The following is a 15,514-nucleotide window of genomic DNA, read 5'->3' as shown; positions in this document are numbered from 1 at the left end:
ATGCGGAGAAGGTCAAAGCCTCTCTTTTTGGGCCCTTTACTATCACTATTTGCATACTCTTTCTTAAGTGAGCGCTCTAGGCGGCCACCTACTCTGCTCACCATTAGATCATCCGCTGAATTCCTGTACTCCTCCAAGAACACCTCGGGATCTGAATAATATTGCATTTATTAGTATTTAGGATTCCAGAACCCTCCGTTGTGCTCGTCGTAGATACTTTGCCAAAACGCTATCCTCTCCTTGTCCGGATCGATCGCCATCTGCGGTTCGGCACTGATGCGTAAGTAAGGCAGATGGAAAGGTGCAGTAAAATCTGATTCCATCACCTGTGGTACAGGTGTCCAGCGAAAGGGAAGAGACCGATCGTGCGATGGTGTCGGACTACCGTACCAGGCAAAGTTGGACCACATGCGGCACATGTATCGCCGAACGCGTGCCTCGATCGATTGCGGAAGTACCGCCTTCGGGAACATGCGCATACTACCCACAAAGAAAAAACAACAACACTCCGTTAGATGATGGAACACTAAAAAGCCAACGGTGTGCTTACCGGAACAGATAACCCAGCTCATCGGCGTGAAATGCACCGGCAATGGGGAATGGTAGAAGCTTCTTATAAAGGTTCAGCTCACCTTCATACTCGAAGCGGTAGAAGTACAGTGGCGATCGGTGCTGATAACGAGCGTGCATTTCTGCCATGATCCGCATACCGACCGCGAAGCTAACATCTGACACCAGATTGGCACATTCTTCGACATTTCGTGGCGAGTAACCAGCCGAACCGTAGTAAAACGTTTCAATGTTGCGTGCTAGTGTCTTCGCCTCGGTTGTCCCATGGCGGACGTTGATCGTACGCGGTATAATACGCTCCATATCGTTCCGGTAACGCTCAGGATATTTCGTGATGTGCCTCAGCAGGCCACCACCTTCGCGATCGTTATATCCGAGCAGTAGAGGAATTGGGGGAATATGTCCAGGGGTACGCATCGCTGCGATAGGGTGTAGAGGCATTATTGGATCCGTTCCATCTCGATCCACTACCGGTCGGAAGGGTATCAAGATAGTTCCACGCTTTTCCTCTTCCGTCGCTGTACGGTCACAGAGTTCCGCCAGCTGTTTTGCCGATGCGGTACGTAACGTTTCGAGGATCTCCGGATCAGTACTGGCGGATGGGTTAATTAGCTTAGCGAGATGTCGTGTATTACGCAGTGTATCGTTCGGCACGGCATAATCCGCTATTGCTACACTGCTTTGACAAATCGCCTTGTGGAAGTATTGCGTAGATAGAGGCGATAGCAGATGAAGATTTACAGATATTGAACCGGCACTTTCTCCAAACAGCGTCACGTTGCTCGGATCACCGTTGAAGTGAGCGATGTTTTCTGCCACCCAGCGCAGTGCCATCAGCTGATCCTTCAGTGCCATATTACCTTCGATTCCCTGTGATGGGAGGTGAAGAAATCCAAGCGGACCTAACCGATAGTTGAACGTTACGACGACGACATTCTGCTCGAGCAGATCCTCCGGCGAGTAACTGTGGGAATCGTTCTGGCAATTAATGTGCGCTACAACTGTGTTCAGGCCGTCTTACCAATCGCTGTTTCCACTTCCATACTTAAACGCACCACCGTGTATAAACACCATGACCGGTAAGGGCGCATCGGGCCGGTGCATTTGGGGTGTGTACACGTTCAAGTATAAACAGTTTTCCGAACCCTGCCAGCGCTGATTGAAGGGGCTTTTCGCAACACACGTATCTCTTTCCACGCTGCAGTCCAGCGTGGGAGATGCGAACTTCGCTAATGGTCGTGGAGGTTGGAAACGATTTTCATTCATCGGTGCCGTGGCGTACGGTATGCCACGAAATGCGTAAAAATCGTTTCCATCTGCAAGCTTTTCCACAACACCACACACGGTGCCACACTTGAGCTCAACATTCTTGCGGTTTATGTTACTGATCTGTGAGTTTGAGAAGAACATTGAAGAATTCGCTGCGAACGATCGGTTAAACATCACTTACGTTTCGCACAAATCTGGACAGCAAATGATCGACCTGCGGCAAACAAGAAGTTAGTTTGAAAATGGACCACATTCCGCCCGGTAGGATAGCTACCAACTGTTTCTATCGTTGCTTGCTATGTTAAGGTTTATATGAATTTCAGTTCAGTCATTTTCGTTGCAAATTACCATTGGCCAGTCTGCACGCAACTCCCGCCATGGCGGTTGAAGAAACCAAAATGATTGTAATCAGCGTGCGTGAGAATGGTCAAGTACAAAACATATCCGTTACCGGTGCATTTAGACTTTTTTTTAAAATCATTATGGCTATTGAAGGCAACAATGATTTGCATACTTTTAGGCGTGTGTGCTATAATCCCAAATCCAGGGAACACGGCACAAAAGAAAAAAAAATTGTATCGCTGTGATCGCATTATTATGTATTGGTTTGATTAAAATTTATAATCATCATGATTTGATGAGGGATTTTATTACTTTTACTTCACCACGAATAAAATGAGATGTTACCAAAAGTTGTACATCCCTGCACTACAAGCGTCCTGACATCCATTATCACTTTGACAGTTGTTCCGTTTGTTTACAACTGTATCGCTCGCGTAGAGTGTTTAGTTCGAGCGTGTTTACAACCGTATTTAAAATAGATTATCGTAATTGAACGGTGTAAGGGGGCCGGGTCAAGGTAGGGAAAACCAACAGGCAAGACGTACAGCAAAAAGTGTGAGCTAAATATTAGTTATATTTATTAGTTATAAATATGCTACGATGTGCACAACTATTGGGCTCGAAATTTATGTGTTCGGTACGGGTTCCTCTCGCAACCAGCGTCCGATGGGCAAGTATTGTGTGTGGTTCGATAAGGTTTTGTCGTTCTTCGCTTCTAAATGCCTCCGTAGATCCGTCTGTCCGTAGGCCATTTTTTCACTAATAACCTTTGTACTTATTTATATTTGATTGTGTCTGAAGTGCGAACGCTTGGTTAAGGGTTCCGTTGTTGATTAGGAATTGGGTGCAATTGCGTACGATGCATGAGTTGGCATTTCATCTATCATGTTTCTTTATCTGATGTTTTACAGTTTCGCTTCTGATATGGTGGGGTAATGTAATGTGTGATGAGTTGTATGGAAACCCATTTTGGCAGTGTGTGGTATTTTCTGGTGCTTATTGGAATAAACAAAGCAGTACGAATAAGTTCATCTTCGCTGTATCTGTCTGCTGATTGTCTAATCTGTATCATGTGCTTTCACTCTACTTTACAGATGAGAAACGTCGATCGTGTGAATGTTAAAGTCCACCAAGGTACGGTGAGTGGCGTGAAGGAACAGCTTCCGAACGGCAACATTTTCTGTGCGTTTCGGGGTATTCCGTACGCAAAGCCTCCGGTAGGTGAATTGCGATTCCGAGCGCCACAACCTCTGGAACGGTTCCCTTACCCGGTGTTGGACTGTAGCGTAGAGCGCGATGTTTGCTTTAGCAGAAATATGTTCACCCAGGAGGTGGAAGGTTCGGAAGATTGTCTACATTTGAATGTGTACACGCCGACCATGGATAAGCGTGACAAACCTTTACCGGTGATGGTGTTCATCCATGGTGGTGCGTTTATGATCGGCAGTGGAAATGGTGATTGGTAGGAATGAGTTTGTTGTTCTCCACAACTCCCAGCAATTCCTTTCATTGATTTCGATATAATTTTAGCTATTCGCCCGAATACTTGCTGCAAGAGGATGTGATAGTGGTGACTTTGAATTATCGTCTAGGATCGCTTGGTTTTCTGCATCTGCCAAGTCAAGGAATCGAAGGAAACGCCGGCCTTAAGGATCAGCTGATGGTGTTACGCTGGGTGCAACAGAACATTGCACACTTTAACGGTGATCCCAACAATGTGACACTGTTTGGTGAAAGTGCTGGTGCTGCATCCGTCCATCTCCATATGCTTTCACCTGTATCGCAAAAGTACTTCCACAAGGCGATCTGTCAGAGCGGCATTTCGACTATGGAGTGGGTTATGCAGCTTGATTCAGTAAATCGTACGAGAACGCTAGCCAGACATATAAATGCCGATGCAAAAACGGATGAGCAGGTGTACCAGACGCTGATGAATGCAGACAAAGCGGAACTGATGGGTCTCATGATCCATACGCTTTCTGCCGATGAGAAACGGCGCGGTTTGCCCATTCCATTCAAACCAGTTGTGGAAGAAGGCCAGCATGATGAAAATACGGTCGTGCCGGTACACCCGTTTGTTGCAATGCAACAGCCCGGTCGCGTTTCTTCTATTCCGATCATTTTCGGCAACACCGATCGCGAAGGTACCATTATGATGATGGACGCAATTAAAAAGCTTGACCTGTACGATAACGATATGGCACGGCTTATTCCACGTACGGTTAACGTCGCACCGGGAAGTGCCGCCTGTGAGGAACTGGCGAAGGAGGTGAAAGAATTTTACTGCGGTGCGCAAGGCGTCACGAAGGAAACCGTTAACCAGCTGGCGGATTTAATGACGGATTATCACTTTGGCATACTGGCGAATACGTGCGCGGAACTGCATGCACGCTTTCAGCAAAACTCGCCCATGTTCTACTACCAGTTTAGTTATGATGGTGAACTGAACATGTACAAAAAGCTGCTTCAACTAACCATTCCCGGTGCTTGCCATGCGGACGAGCTGTCGTACCTGTTCTTGTAAGTGGCCGAGTTCATTGGGCCAGTGCAGTTTGCAGACTTTATGACATTATGGGTATGTTTTGCTTACAGGATGAGACTGGCCAATTATGACGTGAAGCCGGACACGGAAGCGGGACGTGTGCGTCAGCTGATGTGTCGGCTGTGGACCAACTTTGCAAAGTATGGACACCCGACACCGGCTGACGATCAAAGCATACCATGCCGCTGGGAACCGGTTGACAAGGTTGCTCCGAATTCGGCTAGTGCACCGTTTCAGCTAAAATGTCTAGATATTGCTGCCGAACCGAAAATGATAATGAACCCGGCCAAGGAACGTATCGACTTCTGGAGAAGTGTCTATAAGCGATGGAATGAAGATTTTCTAAAAGTAAAGCTGTAGGCAGGATTTGTTACACGTAAGGAGGTGCACGCATCGGAAGCGATTTGTAATTGGAAGCGGGAATATATATTTGTTTGATTTTTAATAAACCGACAGCTTAGTTCCATTGCAGTATCTGCAGAAGAAAAAAAAAAAGAGGAGAGAAACCTAGAAGGTTACTCCACTTTCGGCAACAGATGTGATCCATTAAACTTGTGATAGAGTTCCTTCCAGAATTGGAACCGTTCGCGGAAGAAGTCGTCCGTCATTTTACAATCGCCAATGTCCTTCAGGTTCATTGCCGCTGGAAAGAAGCTCACCGATTCGTCCGCTACACGTTCTACCGATGTCCAGTCGACGATCGTTGCATGTGGATTTCCGAACCGTGCAAAGTTAACCCATAGGTTGCAGAAATATTCTCGGAACCGTCCCGTCTCGGTATGATCTTCTACCGCGTCCGTGTTGTAGAGGGATGAGCTAAAAACAGGAATAGCGTTACAAATACATACACTCACTTACACTTAAACACGGAGTAAACGCACCTAAACAGATAGTACAAGTCGTCAGCATGGCAGGCCCCGATCTGATCTGGCGGGACTTTCATTTCTTCACGTAATTTGTTGAGGTCTCCCATGTGTGAGAAGATGTACATATACAGAGGAGCGCTAGGGAGAGATTGCAATCGATTTATTTAAAGAGGCCTTTTCGAAGTACACACTCTCCTCACCGCTGGAAGCGCGCGTGCAGCTCCGTTGCTACATAGCCTGGGAAGGTATTAAAATTGTCGCCTAACACCGTAGTAATGTTACGTATCGTATCCACCGAAATCGGAAGGTCAGGAAAGAAAAACTTCTCAATCGCTTCGCGGGCATACCGTTTATCTTCCTCGCTTCGTACGTCCAGCGTGGCTGGTATAAGTCTGGTTGGATCGCTTTCAAACAGGGACAGCTTTTCGGTAAGTATTGTCCACAGTATTAAACATTCATCGTTGGTACTTCCCAACATAAGTGGAATATCCTTGCGAAACACTTTTTCGATAGCTCGCGACGGATGTTCCGTGATGATAGCATCCGCACTGTCAACCCGTTCTATGACGGGTGTGAAGGGGAACAGTACCAGCATTGTCTGATCCCGATCATTCATGCTCTGGTTTTGAAAGGCAGTCATCGTTTCAGCGGATGCGCCCATGAGCGTTTCCAGTACCGCTTCATCCGAATCATCCCGTGCGCCGAGCAGACGGGCCAGCTTCCGCGCCCGTTCGTCAGCATGACGCTGCCATACCCACTCGTTGAACGCCGTTCCACTCTGGGCGATTGCTTTGTGGAAGTATTGCCGGGATGCTTCGCTAAGATAGTGCAGATGTACTGAAGCGCCACCGGCACTCTCGCCGAATATCGTCACATTGTTCGGATCGCCACCGAATCGATCAATGTTTTCCTGCACCCAGCGCAGGCTCATTCGTTGATCTTTGAGACCCATGTTGCCTTCGATGCCGGCCGATGGAAGTGAAAGAAACCCGAGCGGTCCAAGCCGGTAATTGATGCACACGACGACAGCACCCTGCTGGACGAGATAAGGCGGTTCGTACAGTGTCGAATCACCGGTACCGGTAAAGAACCCACCGCCGTGTATCCACAACATGACCGGGAGCGGAGTTTTGGGATGCAACTGAGGGCTGTACACGTTTAGATAGAGACAATCTTCGGACATTCGCTTGAAGCGCACATCATCCGAGTAGGAACTGGGACCATCGGTGAAACATTCTAGCGGATTGGCCGGCAGTCTTGTTAGGGCCACCGGTGGTTGAAAGCGAAGCTGTCCGACCGGTGGTTCTGCGTACGGAATACCCTTAAACATGTACCAATCGGTCCCGTTCGGCAGAGCACTCTTGAGTCCCACGACGTTGCCGGGTAGAATCGACACAGTTACCTTGCTATCAGCCATTCTGCTTGTTCCTCACACTGTCGGTTGTGTAGCGGCGCCGTACGCTGATGTTGATCGTACAATAACCGTATGCACACTGAGCACGGCATGATCAGCTTGTCATGAAGTAAACGATGTCGTTGTATTATCCCATGGTTGCGGTTATGTTCACCAACACACGGACACTGCGATAATCGGACCAGCCCATACGACCGTCGTGCGTGTGTTGCATCTTGTGCGGTGATTTTGGTGGATCGTCATCACTAACGAACTGATATTGGCGGTAATTGTTTGACGAGCCTTCTTCTTAACCTTGTGTCTGACCTCCAATTTTGTATACCGGGAGATTGGTAGTGGTGCTAAAGTGGTCCACCTTCTCATCTGACCGTTTATTTGGTTTTCGGAAGCTGCCTGGTGCGACATACATTTTTAATGAGTTTCTCTCGCTCTCTCACGTTCTATGTTATGCCTTAATATCATTCATTTTTGATGTGGAGTTTTTGTTTGTTTCTTTTTGCACTTCCAGTTACGCAAATCAACCGCATTGAAATGGCCGAAAATTGCATCGTTGAAGTATCTTCCGGTTTGATAAAAGGCTTGATAAACCGGTTGCCCAACAGCGATGGTGTGTGCTACTGCTTCAAAGGAATACCGTACGCAATCCCACCCTTGGGATCGTTACGTTTTCATCCCCCAAAGCCCATTACGCGACACTTGGAAGGCACGTTAGACTGCACCACAGAACGGGCCGTCAGTTTAGCCGGCAGCTATCTTCCACCGGAACCGCAGCTCGCATCGGAAGATTGTTTGTTCTTGAATGTTTACACACCGACAAACCCGAACGTGCTTGGTAAGGATGGGCGACCGGAGATCTTACGCCCGCTACCGGTAATGGTGTGGATACACGGTGGTGCATTCTGTACCGGAAGTGGCGACTCAACTGTTTACCATCCCGAGTGGCTTGTTGCCCAAGGTGTAATTGTCGTTACAGTGAACTACCGACTAGGGCCAGCCGGTTTCCTCTGTTTACCATCGGTTGGAATATACGGAAATATGGGACTGAAAGATCAACGTTTGGCTCTAGCGTGGGTGCAAACTAATATAGGCAAGTTTGGAGGTGATGCTGGCAATGTGACCCTGTTTGGGGAAAGTGCCGGAGGAGTTTCGGCCCATTTGCATTATCTGTCCGAGGGATCGCAGCATCTGTTCCACAAGATCATATGTCAGTCGGGTGTAGCGACCAGTTCGATTACGTTTCAAAAACATCCGGAAAGTAAAACCCGACGGCTTGCGGAATTTTTTGGCTGCTTACCGGTTGCATCTGATGCTGAAGTGTTGGGTAGGTTGAAGTAAATTTAGAAAATCGCTTTGTTTTTTTTTTAATGAAACTTTTGAATGCATGCAGAAACTCTCCTGGCTGTTGAACCGGAATTATTGGCCAAATCGCAAAAAGAAGCTCTTACCCCGTACGAGAAAACGCTCGATTCGGTGTATCCGTTCCGTCCGGTTCTGGAGGCGCCAGATTCGCTTGATCCAATTGTAACAGAAGATGTATTCGTGTTGCTCGGACGATCGAATCGAGCCGCCAAACCAATGATGCTGGGCGTGACCAGTGAGGAAGCATTGTACAAGATAAACACATTCCGCCAACATCTGCACCGATACACGGAGGACAAAAGTCGCTTTATTCCCGAATTGCTGAATGTTCCATTGGAGGATCGGCCACGGGTAGCCCAACGTATTGTAGATTTCTACTGCGGCTCGGCTGGAGTTTGTTTGGAGCGAGAGTTTGAGCTGAGCCGTATATTTACAGACACTTTATATCTGATACCGGCCATTCTAGCTGCCGAACTTCAGCTAACATACATGCAAGGGTAAGGTGTTGGTTTGTCAGTTTCGCTTTATTGCATACATTCATTAAATGGATTTTTCTTTTTCTAGAGACATATTTTTCTACCACTTTAGTGCTGAAACGGAACTGAACAAATTTCGTCAACTATGGAAGGTGCCATCTGAATATCGAGGAGCAAGTCATGCGGATGATATTTGCTACCTATTTGGCTCGAGTTACTTCGCCACGGATGCGATAGCAAAGGGTTCGCAAGCTTGGACATTGCGAAACGCGATGTGTAGTCTATGGACTAGCTTTGCCAAAACGGGTATTCCACAGAACCAAGAACTGGATGTTAACTGGACATCTCTCCAGAAGCCAAAAATGGGACGCTTTAATCTATCAGCTCTGGAAATAGGCACCGAGCTTAAAATGGTACAAAACCATCTCGAAGATCGTGTTGCGTTTTGGAGAGAATTGTTTAAAAAATACAACTCGCGTAAGTAATCTTTAAATTAATTTAAAACATGTTATTCAAACAAATCATTCAACAATCACCGCAACTTCATGGAAATCTATTTGTTGGATAATGGTATCAGTTCGTCGTGTGGTTTAAGGTCACACCGAGAAATCTAAAATCATTATCTGCAATGGCATATCTTTGATCCATTAAATCGGTTTTTATTGGATGATCTGATAGTACACGTGCCAAACTGTTTGATAAGATACATTTTTATCTAACATAACATTACCTTGCAGTAAGTAACTGTTAAGAAAATGAAAAGAAATATAAAAAAGTATACAAAAGTACTTAAGAACGTCGTTAACAGTAAAATCGGATTAATGATTGAAAATACCGAGAAATTATATATTTTGATTTCATTTTGCATTTACATTTAACAAACCACAAATATTTGCTGTAAGGTTACGCATTATTTTACGCTTTTACGTATGAATAGTATCGTAAAATTGTAAACATGCTTAGGGGACACCTGTATGGCATCTTCCTTGCTCGTCGGTCAGCTTCAAAGCGGTGTGGGGGAGCTTTGTGTTTGCTTGGTTAAACTTGAAATAGCTGCACCACCAATCTTATCTCTTAGCCGGTGATAGCAAACCAAGCGAAACTTTTATTCATCTGTAGGCCGTGCGTTTTTTCGGGTTCGTGCGTTGGTTTGTTCAGTGCCCAGCAAACTTCCAAACACGATGGTTATCCGCAAGCTGTACGTTCCGCCGACGGTTGTGCAGAAAAATCTGCTACCACCGGTAGTAGATCCGAATTTTAGTCCACCGGCAACCGCTTATCAGGTGAGCTGCAGTGTACTGTGCCCAACTGCCCAACAGAAAATAACGAGGTGTGTGTGTGTGTGCAAGATTATGTAATGCAGTGTTCGTTCACATTTTACAGCCTCCGGCGGAAGATCTACCGATCGTTGTTGAGCCGGGAAGTGTGGGCAATGGAGGCCCGCTGGTGTTTGCTGACGATGTTGAGCTGGAGTTAGTGCCGGGGAAAATAGTGGGCCGCCGGAAGACGCTTCCGAATGGGTCGGAGTATTTCTCCTACCAGGGCATTCCGTACGCTCAGCCCCCGGTAGGGGATCTGCGGTTTAAGTCACCGGTTCCGGTGGAAAAGTTCGCCGAACAACCGCTGCAGTGTGGTGTTGAGCGAGGAATATGTCTTGGTGTTATAACTCTGCCAGCGGGACCGGACGGCGTTGAAGATTGTCTGTATCTGAACGTGTACACGACGAGCTCACCGAGTGAAACGCTCGGCACGCTAAAACCGGTAATGGTTTTTATTCACGGTGGTGGATTTTATACGGGTAGCGGTAATTCCAGCTTCTTCGGACCGGAGTATTTGCTGCAGCACGACGTTACCTTGGTGACGATGAACTATCGGCTTGGACCGCTAGGGTTTCTCGCCCTACCGTCGCTGGGGATTCATGGTAATCAGGGATTGAAGGATCAACAGCTGGCGTTGCGCTGGGTGCACGAAAACATTGCCCGTTTTGGGGGCGATCCGTCGAACGTGACACTGTTCGGTGAAAGTGCTGGTAGTGCGTCGGTCAACTGGCACTACCTATGTCCGAAGTCTCGGCAATACTTCCATAAAGCCATCTGCCAGTCGGGATCGGTGCTTTGTCCGTGGGTTCTTCAGTATCAGCCAGAAGGTAAAGCACGCAAGTTGGCTTCGGTGTTGGGCTATGAGGGAGAAGATGATGCCGGTGTTTTAGGTAAGTGTATGCGTTTGCGATGAGTAATGGCTTCAACGGGAAACACATAACCTATTTACTTTTCCTCCGTAGACACACTGTTGAGCGCGTCGGCCGTGGACTTGGTGTCGAATTCACCGAAAGCATTCGAAGATACGGAGAAGTGCATTTATTTCGTGTCTCCCTTCATTCCATCGATTGAAGATGCCAGCTCGGAAGATGCGATTATTCTGCAGCGTGGTGAAGAACTGCTGAAGCAACCGAACGTAACCTCCATACCGTTGATACACGGTGTGACCAACGCGGAGGGATTAGTGTTTTACGAGCATCTGCGACATCTGTTCGATGAGGTGGCGAGCAATTTGGCGAGTACGCTACCGTTGGATCTCGGCATACCGCGGGACTTTAAGACGGCCGTTGTGGAGGAGGTGCGCCAGTTTTATTTCCACGACAAACCGATCGAACGGGACGAATTTCCACGGCTGTTGGACCTAGTGGCGGATGTTGGGTTTTACTTTCCCGTGTTCGCAGCAGCCGAGTTGCATTCGCGATATCAGCAGGAGTATGTAATGTTTGCATTGTGGTGTAGAACTTGTGTCTAATTGTTTTTTGTTTTTTTGGGGGGGGAATCTTTCCAGAGCTCCATTATATTTCTACCGTTTCTCGTATGAAAATGAGCTGAATCAGCTGCGCAAGCAATTAAATGTGCCGGACGGAACACCGGGCGCTGCCCACGGCGATGAGCTGTCTTATCTGTTCAGCGGAAGCGAATTTACCGTACGGGTAGAGCCTGGATCGGGCCCTGATCTGGCCCGTACGTTGCTGTGCCGCTTGTGGACCAACTTTGCAAAGTTCGGATGTCCCACACCGGACGGTGATGAGGTTGGATTCCAGTGGGAACCACTGCCGCCGACGGCTTCCGGCGAACCGTTTGTGCTGCGTGGCGTTGATCTGAACGATCAGGTGGAGATTGTGGAGAATCCTCTCCACGATAGGATACAGTTCTGGAAATCGCTTGCGGCACGTTTTAATCCCAACCTACTACCGTGAGGGCGTACTGGATCGGTGGTCGGTTGGGTGTGGTTTTCATTTTTCGTTAGGTGGATTATACCGTATCATCATTCGTAATCATGCTTAGAAATGCATAACTCGTCGCCGTATGTAACATATATACGTGTAGCGTATGAGTGTATGTGGGGTTGTAAGATAACATTCCGACGGGATTGTCTACGCCGCGAACGATATCCGAAACAGCAGACATTGCAAGGTGGCCCTATAAAAACTGATAAGGGTTAATGGTTTGTGCTTTTTTTTTTACAGTCACTTGCGTTCTCCATGTACATCTTATTCGTCAGCCGTTTGACCTTGGATTGCACAATGGTTATTCTTGCACTGGGTAGTTAAATCGATTCATGAAGCATTCGCCCTGCGTCATCGGTGTTAAAAAGCGGGTTAACTTAAGCAATCGATGTAGTCATCGGCCGGTGCGCAAAATCACCTTCGTAATCGCCCAGAGGGTGGTGACATTGGTTTGCTGTTGTTCTTCAATGTTCGGCAGCCACTACGAAGCCGCTAGCACTAAGCGCTTGGGTGAAATAATCGTATGCAAATGATATATGCAGTTGCATCGCAAACTAATCGTTGCTACCTTCGGTACCGCTAATCGTGGTCTTGGTAGAAGGTGTGTGTTAGCGTAGTCTTTATTTTATTGTTTTGTTTTTCATTAACTTTTTATAAAACGATTCACACTTCGCTCGATCGCTACAGTTAATCGGGTGCGGTTGCTGTTTAGAGCTCGTTTAAACATGGTGATGCGAAATGTTCGCAAGTCGCACTCGACAATGTCCGATGGCGGAACAGGTCGTGGACCGAGTGCACAGGAATACGATGTAAGTGCGAGTGTGTTGGTGGAAAGCTTAATTTGTAGCACTTGATGCAGTGTAACGCGTACATTACAGCCGTCCGCACGTATTATGGTTAAGGTGAAGCAAGGCTCCATTTATGGCACCAAGGATCGTCTGCCGAATGGAAAGCCGTACTACTGCTTCAAAGGTATTCCATACGCAAAAGCTCCAGTAGGGAAGCTACGCTTTGCCTCGCCGGTGCCGATCGAGCGGTATTCGGTGTCCTACCTGGATTGCAGTCGGGAACGCAGCAGCTGTTTGGGACGGGATGTGATCACGCGTGAGATTACCGGTACCGAGGATGGACTGTTTCTGAACGTGTATACACCGGCAATTGGAAGAGAAGGAACTGCTGCGGAAGCGCTATTACCCGTGATGGTGTTCTTTCACGGTGGCGGAATGACCGGTGGCAATGGCGATAGTGGCCTGTACCTGCCGGACTATCTCGTACAGGAGGGTACCGTTGTGGCCACGGTAAACTATCGACTCGGTGTGCTTGGATTTCTTTGTCTGCCGCAAGCAGGCATTGAGGGCAATGCTGGCTTAAAGGATCAGGTATGAAGCACCGGCATCGATCCCAGTGCGATGGTTTAAATATTGATTCTTTCTCCTCTTTCCCGTACTGACAGCGACTAGCGCTCCAGTGGATCCAGCAGAACGTGAAAACGTTCGGTGGTGATCCAAACAATGTAACGATCTTCGGTGCCAGTTCGGGTGGCAGTAACGTTCTGATGCATTGCTTTTCGGACCGTTCGCGGCAGTACTTCCACAAAGCCATCGCCCAAAGTGCTACCATATTTGCGGATTTAATCTTTCAAACGGAACCGGAAGAGCGGGCACGTTCGCTGGCACGCATCTTCGGTTACGAAGGCACATCGGATGACGGTGTGCTCAGCACGCTGCGGGATGTACCTGCACAGCGGCTGTACGAGGCTCAGTTTCTGGTGCTTTCTGCCCGCGAGCGGGAGTACGAGCCAATCTTTCAGTTCCCCTTCACGGCCGTTATCGAGCGCGAACAGTCGGTCGATCCGGTGATACTCAAGACACCGATGGAGTATCTGCGTGAAGTTGATCGGCTACAAGTGCCGGTACTGTGTGGGTACAACGATAAGGAAGGCATGTTGGAGCTGGTGGATATGATAAAGCATCTTGCGGTCTACAACAGTCGGCCCGAGAAGTTTGTCTGCAAATCGTTCGCCGTTGACTACTTCAGTCCGGCAGCGCGCGCCCTTGGGGAGGAACTCAAGCAGCATTACTTCGGACAGGCGGCAATCAGTCGGTCGAATCTAAACCAGCTAGTGGATCTGTTAACCGATCGCTTTCTGGTGGGGTACTATGTACTGTGCAAACTGTGGTGTGAGCACCAAACAAAAACTCCACTGTACTCGTACCGCTTCGCATACGAAGGTTCACTAAACAAAGGCAAGGAGTTGTTGAAGTTTCAACACTTACCGGGAGCTTGTCACATCGATGAAGTGTACTATCTGTTCAGTTCACCCCTGTTGCGCACGGAGATTCCACCATCCGATCCGGCCTATCGCATGCGTCAGCTAATGGTACGTATGTGGACTAACTTTGCGAAACATTCCGACCCGACGCCATCGTTCGAGGAGATGAGTTTTCCTTGCCGCTGGAAACCGATGCGATCGGTCACGGGTATTGACGGTGAGCCAACGAACTATACGATTCTATCGATAGGGAAGGACATGAAAATGACCACCCTTCCGGAGCTGAAGCGTATGGCCACATTTCTGGCAGTGGCTAAACGATGCAACGGTACGATCGATAACTTTGTCATACCGCGTATTGACTCGCGCCCCGAGAGCAGCAACAGTTAATGGTTGGTTAATTTATGGCTCAATTGCACACTTTTGGAAGTCACAGACAGTTGATGGAGCTGTAATGAATTTATGGTAGATTGTTTTGAAGCAGTAGAAATCAGAATCCGTATGTGTATCCTGGAGAAGGGGAAGGTATTAAAGCCCTCAAAATACTTTGGGAAAACAATCTCTTTTTAACGGATCTAATTAAGACGAGCAATGTGTTGAGCTACGCAAATTGGATTATTTATGCGGTGTCATGAATACTTAATGCTTGAACAATTGATGAGGTAGATTTGATGATTTGTACAACATAGATGTAATAGGTGATGATAAATAAATTCAAAAAACATGACCGAAATATAGCTATTGTAAATACTAAATACTGCATCAATAAACTCAACTCAAGCTGATATTTACTTATTTATTTGGCGCTACAATCGCTTCGCGGTCTGCGCCTGCTGCAGGAGTCCTCTAAACCGCCCACGGCCGAGCGCCGTCGTCTGCCAATCCATTACATTATCCCGGCCTTTTTGGCGGTCGCATCAACGCCATCTCAATTTGGGCGTAGCACGCCTCCTCTGTCCGTGTGGACGACTTAACAGAACTTTACGGGCTGGGTAGTCCGGTGTCATTCTCATGACGTGATCAGCCTGGCGAGTCTGATTCGCTCTACGACAGTAAGTTCGCCGTACAGCTCATAAGTCTCGTCATTGTGGCGGCTCCTCCATTGTCCTTCCACACATTCGGTCAAAAATTCTTCT

General features: G+C 47.7%; 5 protein-coding genes across 5 annotated transcripts; 3 read left to right on the top strand and 2 right to left on the bottom strand.

Moving 5' to 3' along the window:
* Window positions 1-170: 170 nt before the first annotated feature.
* On the bottom strand, window positions 171-2,013 carry LOC128712894 (carboxylesterase 5A-like). Its single transcript, XM_053807760.1, is given in 3 exon segments — window positions 171-461; window positions 526-1,534; window positions 1,592-2,013. Coding segments are annotated over 3 exon segments (1,722 nt in total).
* Window positions 2,014-2,773: 760 nt separating this feature from the next.
* LOC128716039 (juvenile hormone esterase-like) lies at window positions 2,774-5,083 on the top strand. Its single transcript, XM_053810963.1, has 4 exons — window positions 2,774-2,851; window positions 3,276-3,643; window positions 3,712-4,701; window positions 4,774-5,083. The coding sequence occupies exons 1-4, from the start codon at window positions 2,774-2,776 to the stop codon at window positions 5,081-5,083; spliced, it is 1,746 nt and encodes a 581-aa protein (XP_053666938.1).
* A 155-nt stretch (window positions 5,084-5,238) lies between these two features.
* LOC128712893 (venom carboxylesterase-6-like) lies at window positions 5,239-7,006 on the bottom strand. Its single transcript, XM_053807759.1, has 3 exons — window positions 5,790-7,006; window positions 5,605-5,727; window positions 5,239-5,539 (listed from the first exon to the last, which is right to left on the bottom strand). The coding sequence occupies exons 1-3, from the start codon at window positions 7,004-7,006 to the stop codon at window positions 5,239-5,241; spliced, it is 1,641 nt and encodes a 546-aa protein (XP_053663734.1).
* A 468-nt stretch (window positions 7,007-7,474) lies between these two features.
* LOC128712892 (uncharacterized) lies at window positions 7,475-12,076 on the top strand. The gene is made up of 7 exons (XM_053807758.1): window positions 7,475-8,324; window positions 8,391-8,859; window positions 8,927-9,315; window positions 9,997-10,121; window positions 10,222-11,047; window positions 11,120-11,582; window positions 11,665-12,076. The coding sequence occupies exons 1-7, from the start codon at window positions 7,475-7,477 to the stop codon at window positions 12,074-12,076; spliced, it is 3,534 nt and encodes a 1,177-aa protein (XP_053663733.1).
* Window positions 12,077-12,831: 755 nt separating this feature from the next.
* LOC128712891 (esterase B1-like) lies at window positions 12,832-14,768 on the top strand. Its single transcript, XM_053807757.1, has 3 exons — window positions 12,832-12,915; window positions 12,985-13,485; window positions 13,560-14,768. The coding sequence occupies exons 1-3, from the start codon at window positions 12,832-12,834 to the stop codon at window positions 14,766-14,768; spliced, it is 1,794 nt and encodes a 597-aa protein (XP_053663732.1).
* Window positions 14,769-15,514: the final 746 nt, after the last annotated feature.

Source organism: Anopheles marshallii, chromosome 3 (assembly GCF_943734725.1).
Source record: "Anopheles marshallii chromosome 3, idAnoMarsDA_429_01, whole genome shotgun sequence".
NCBI classification, from domain to species: domain Eukaryota; kingdom Metazoa; phylum Arthropoda; class Insecta; order Diptera; family Culicidae; genus Anopheles; species Anopheles marshallii.
Note: the sequence above shows the minus strand (reverse complement) of the source record. Positions and strands in the feature narration are given on the sequence as shown.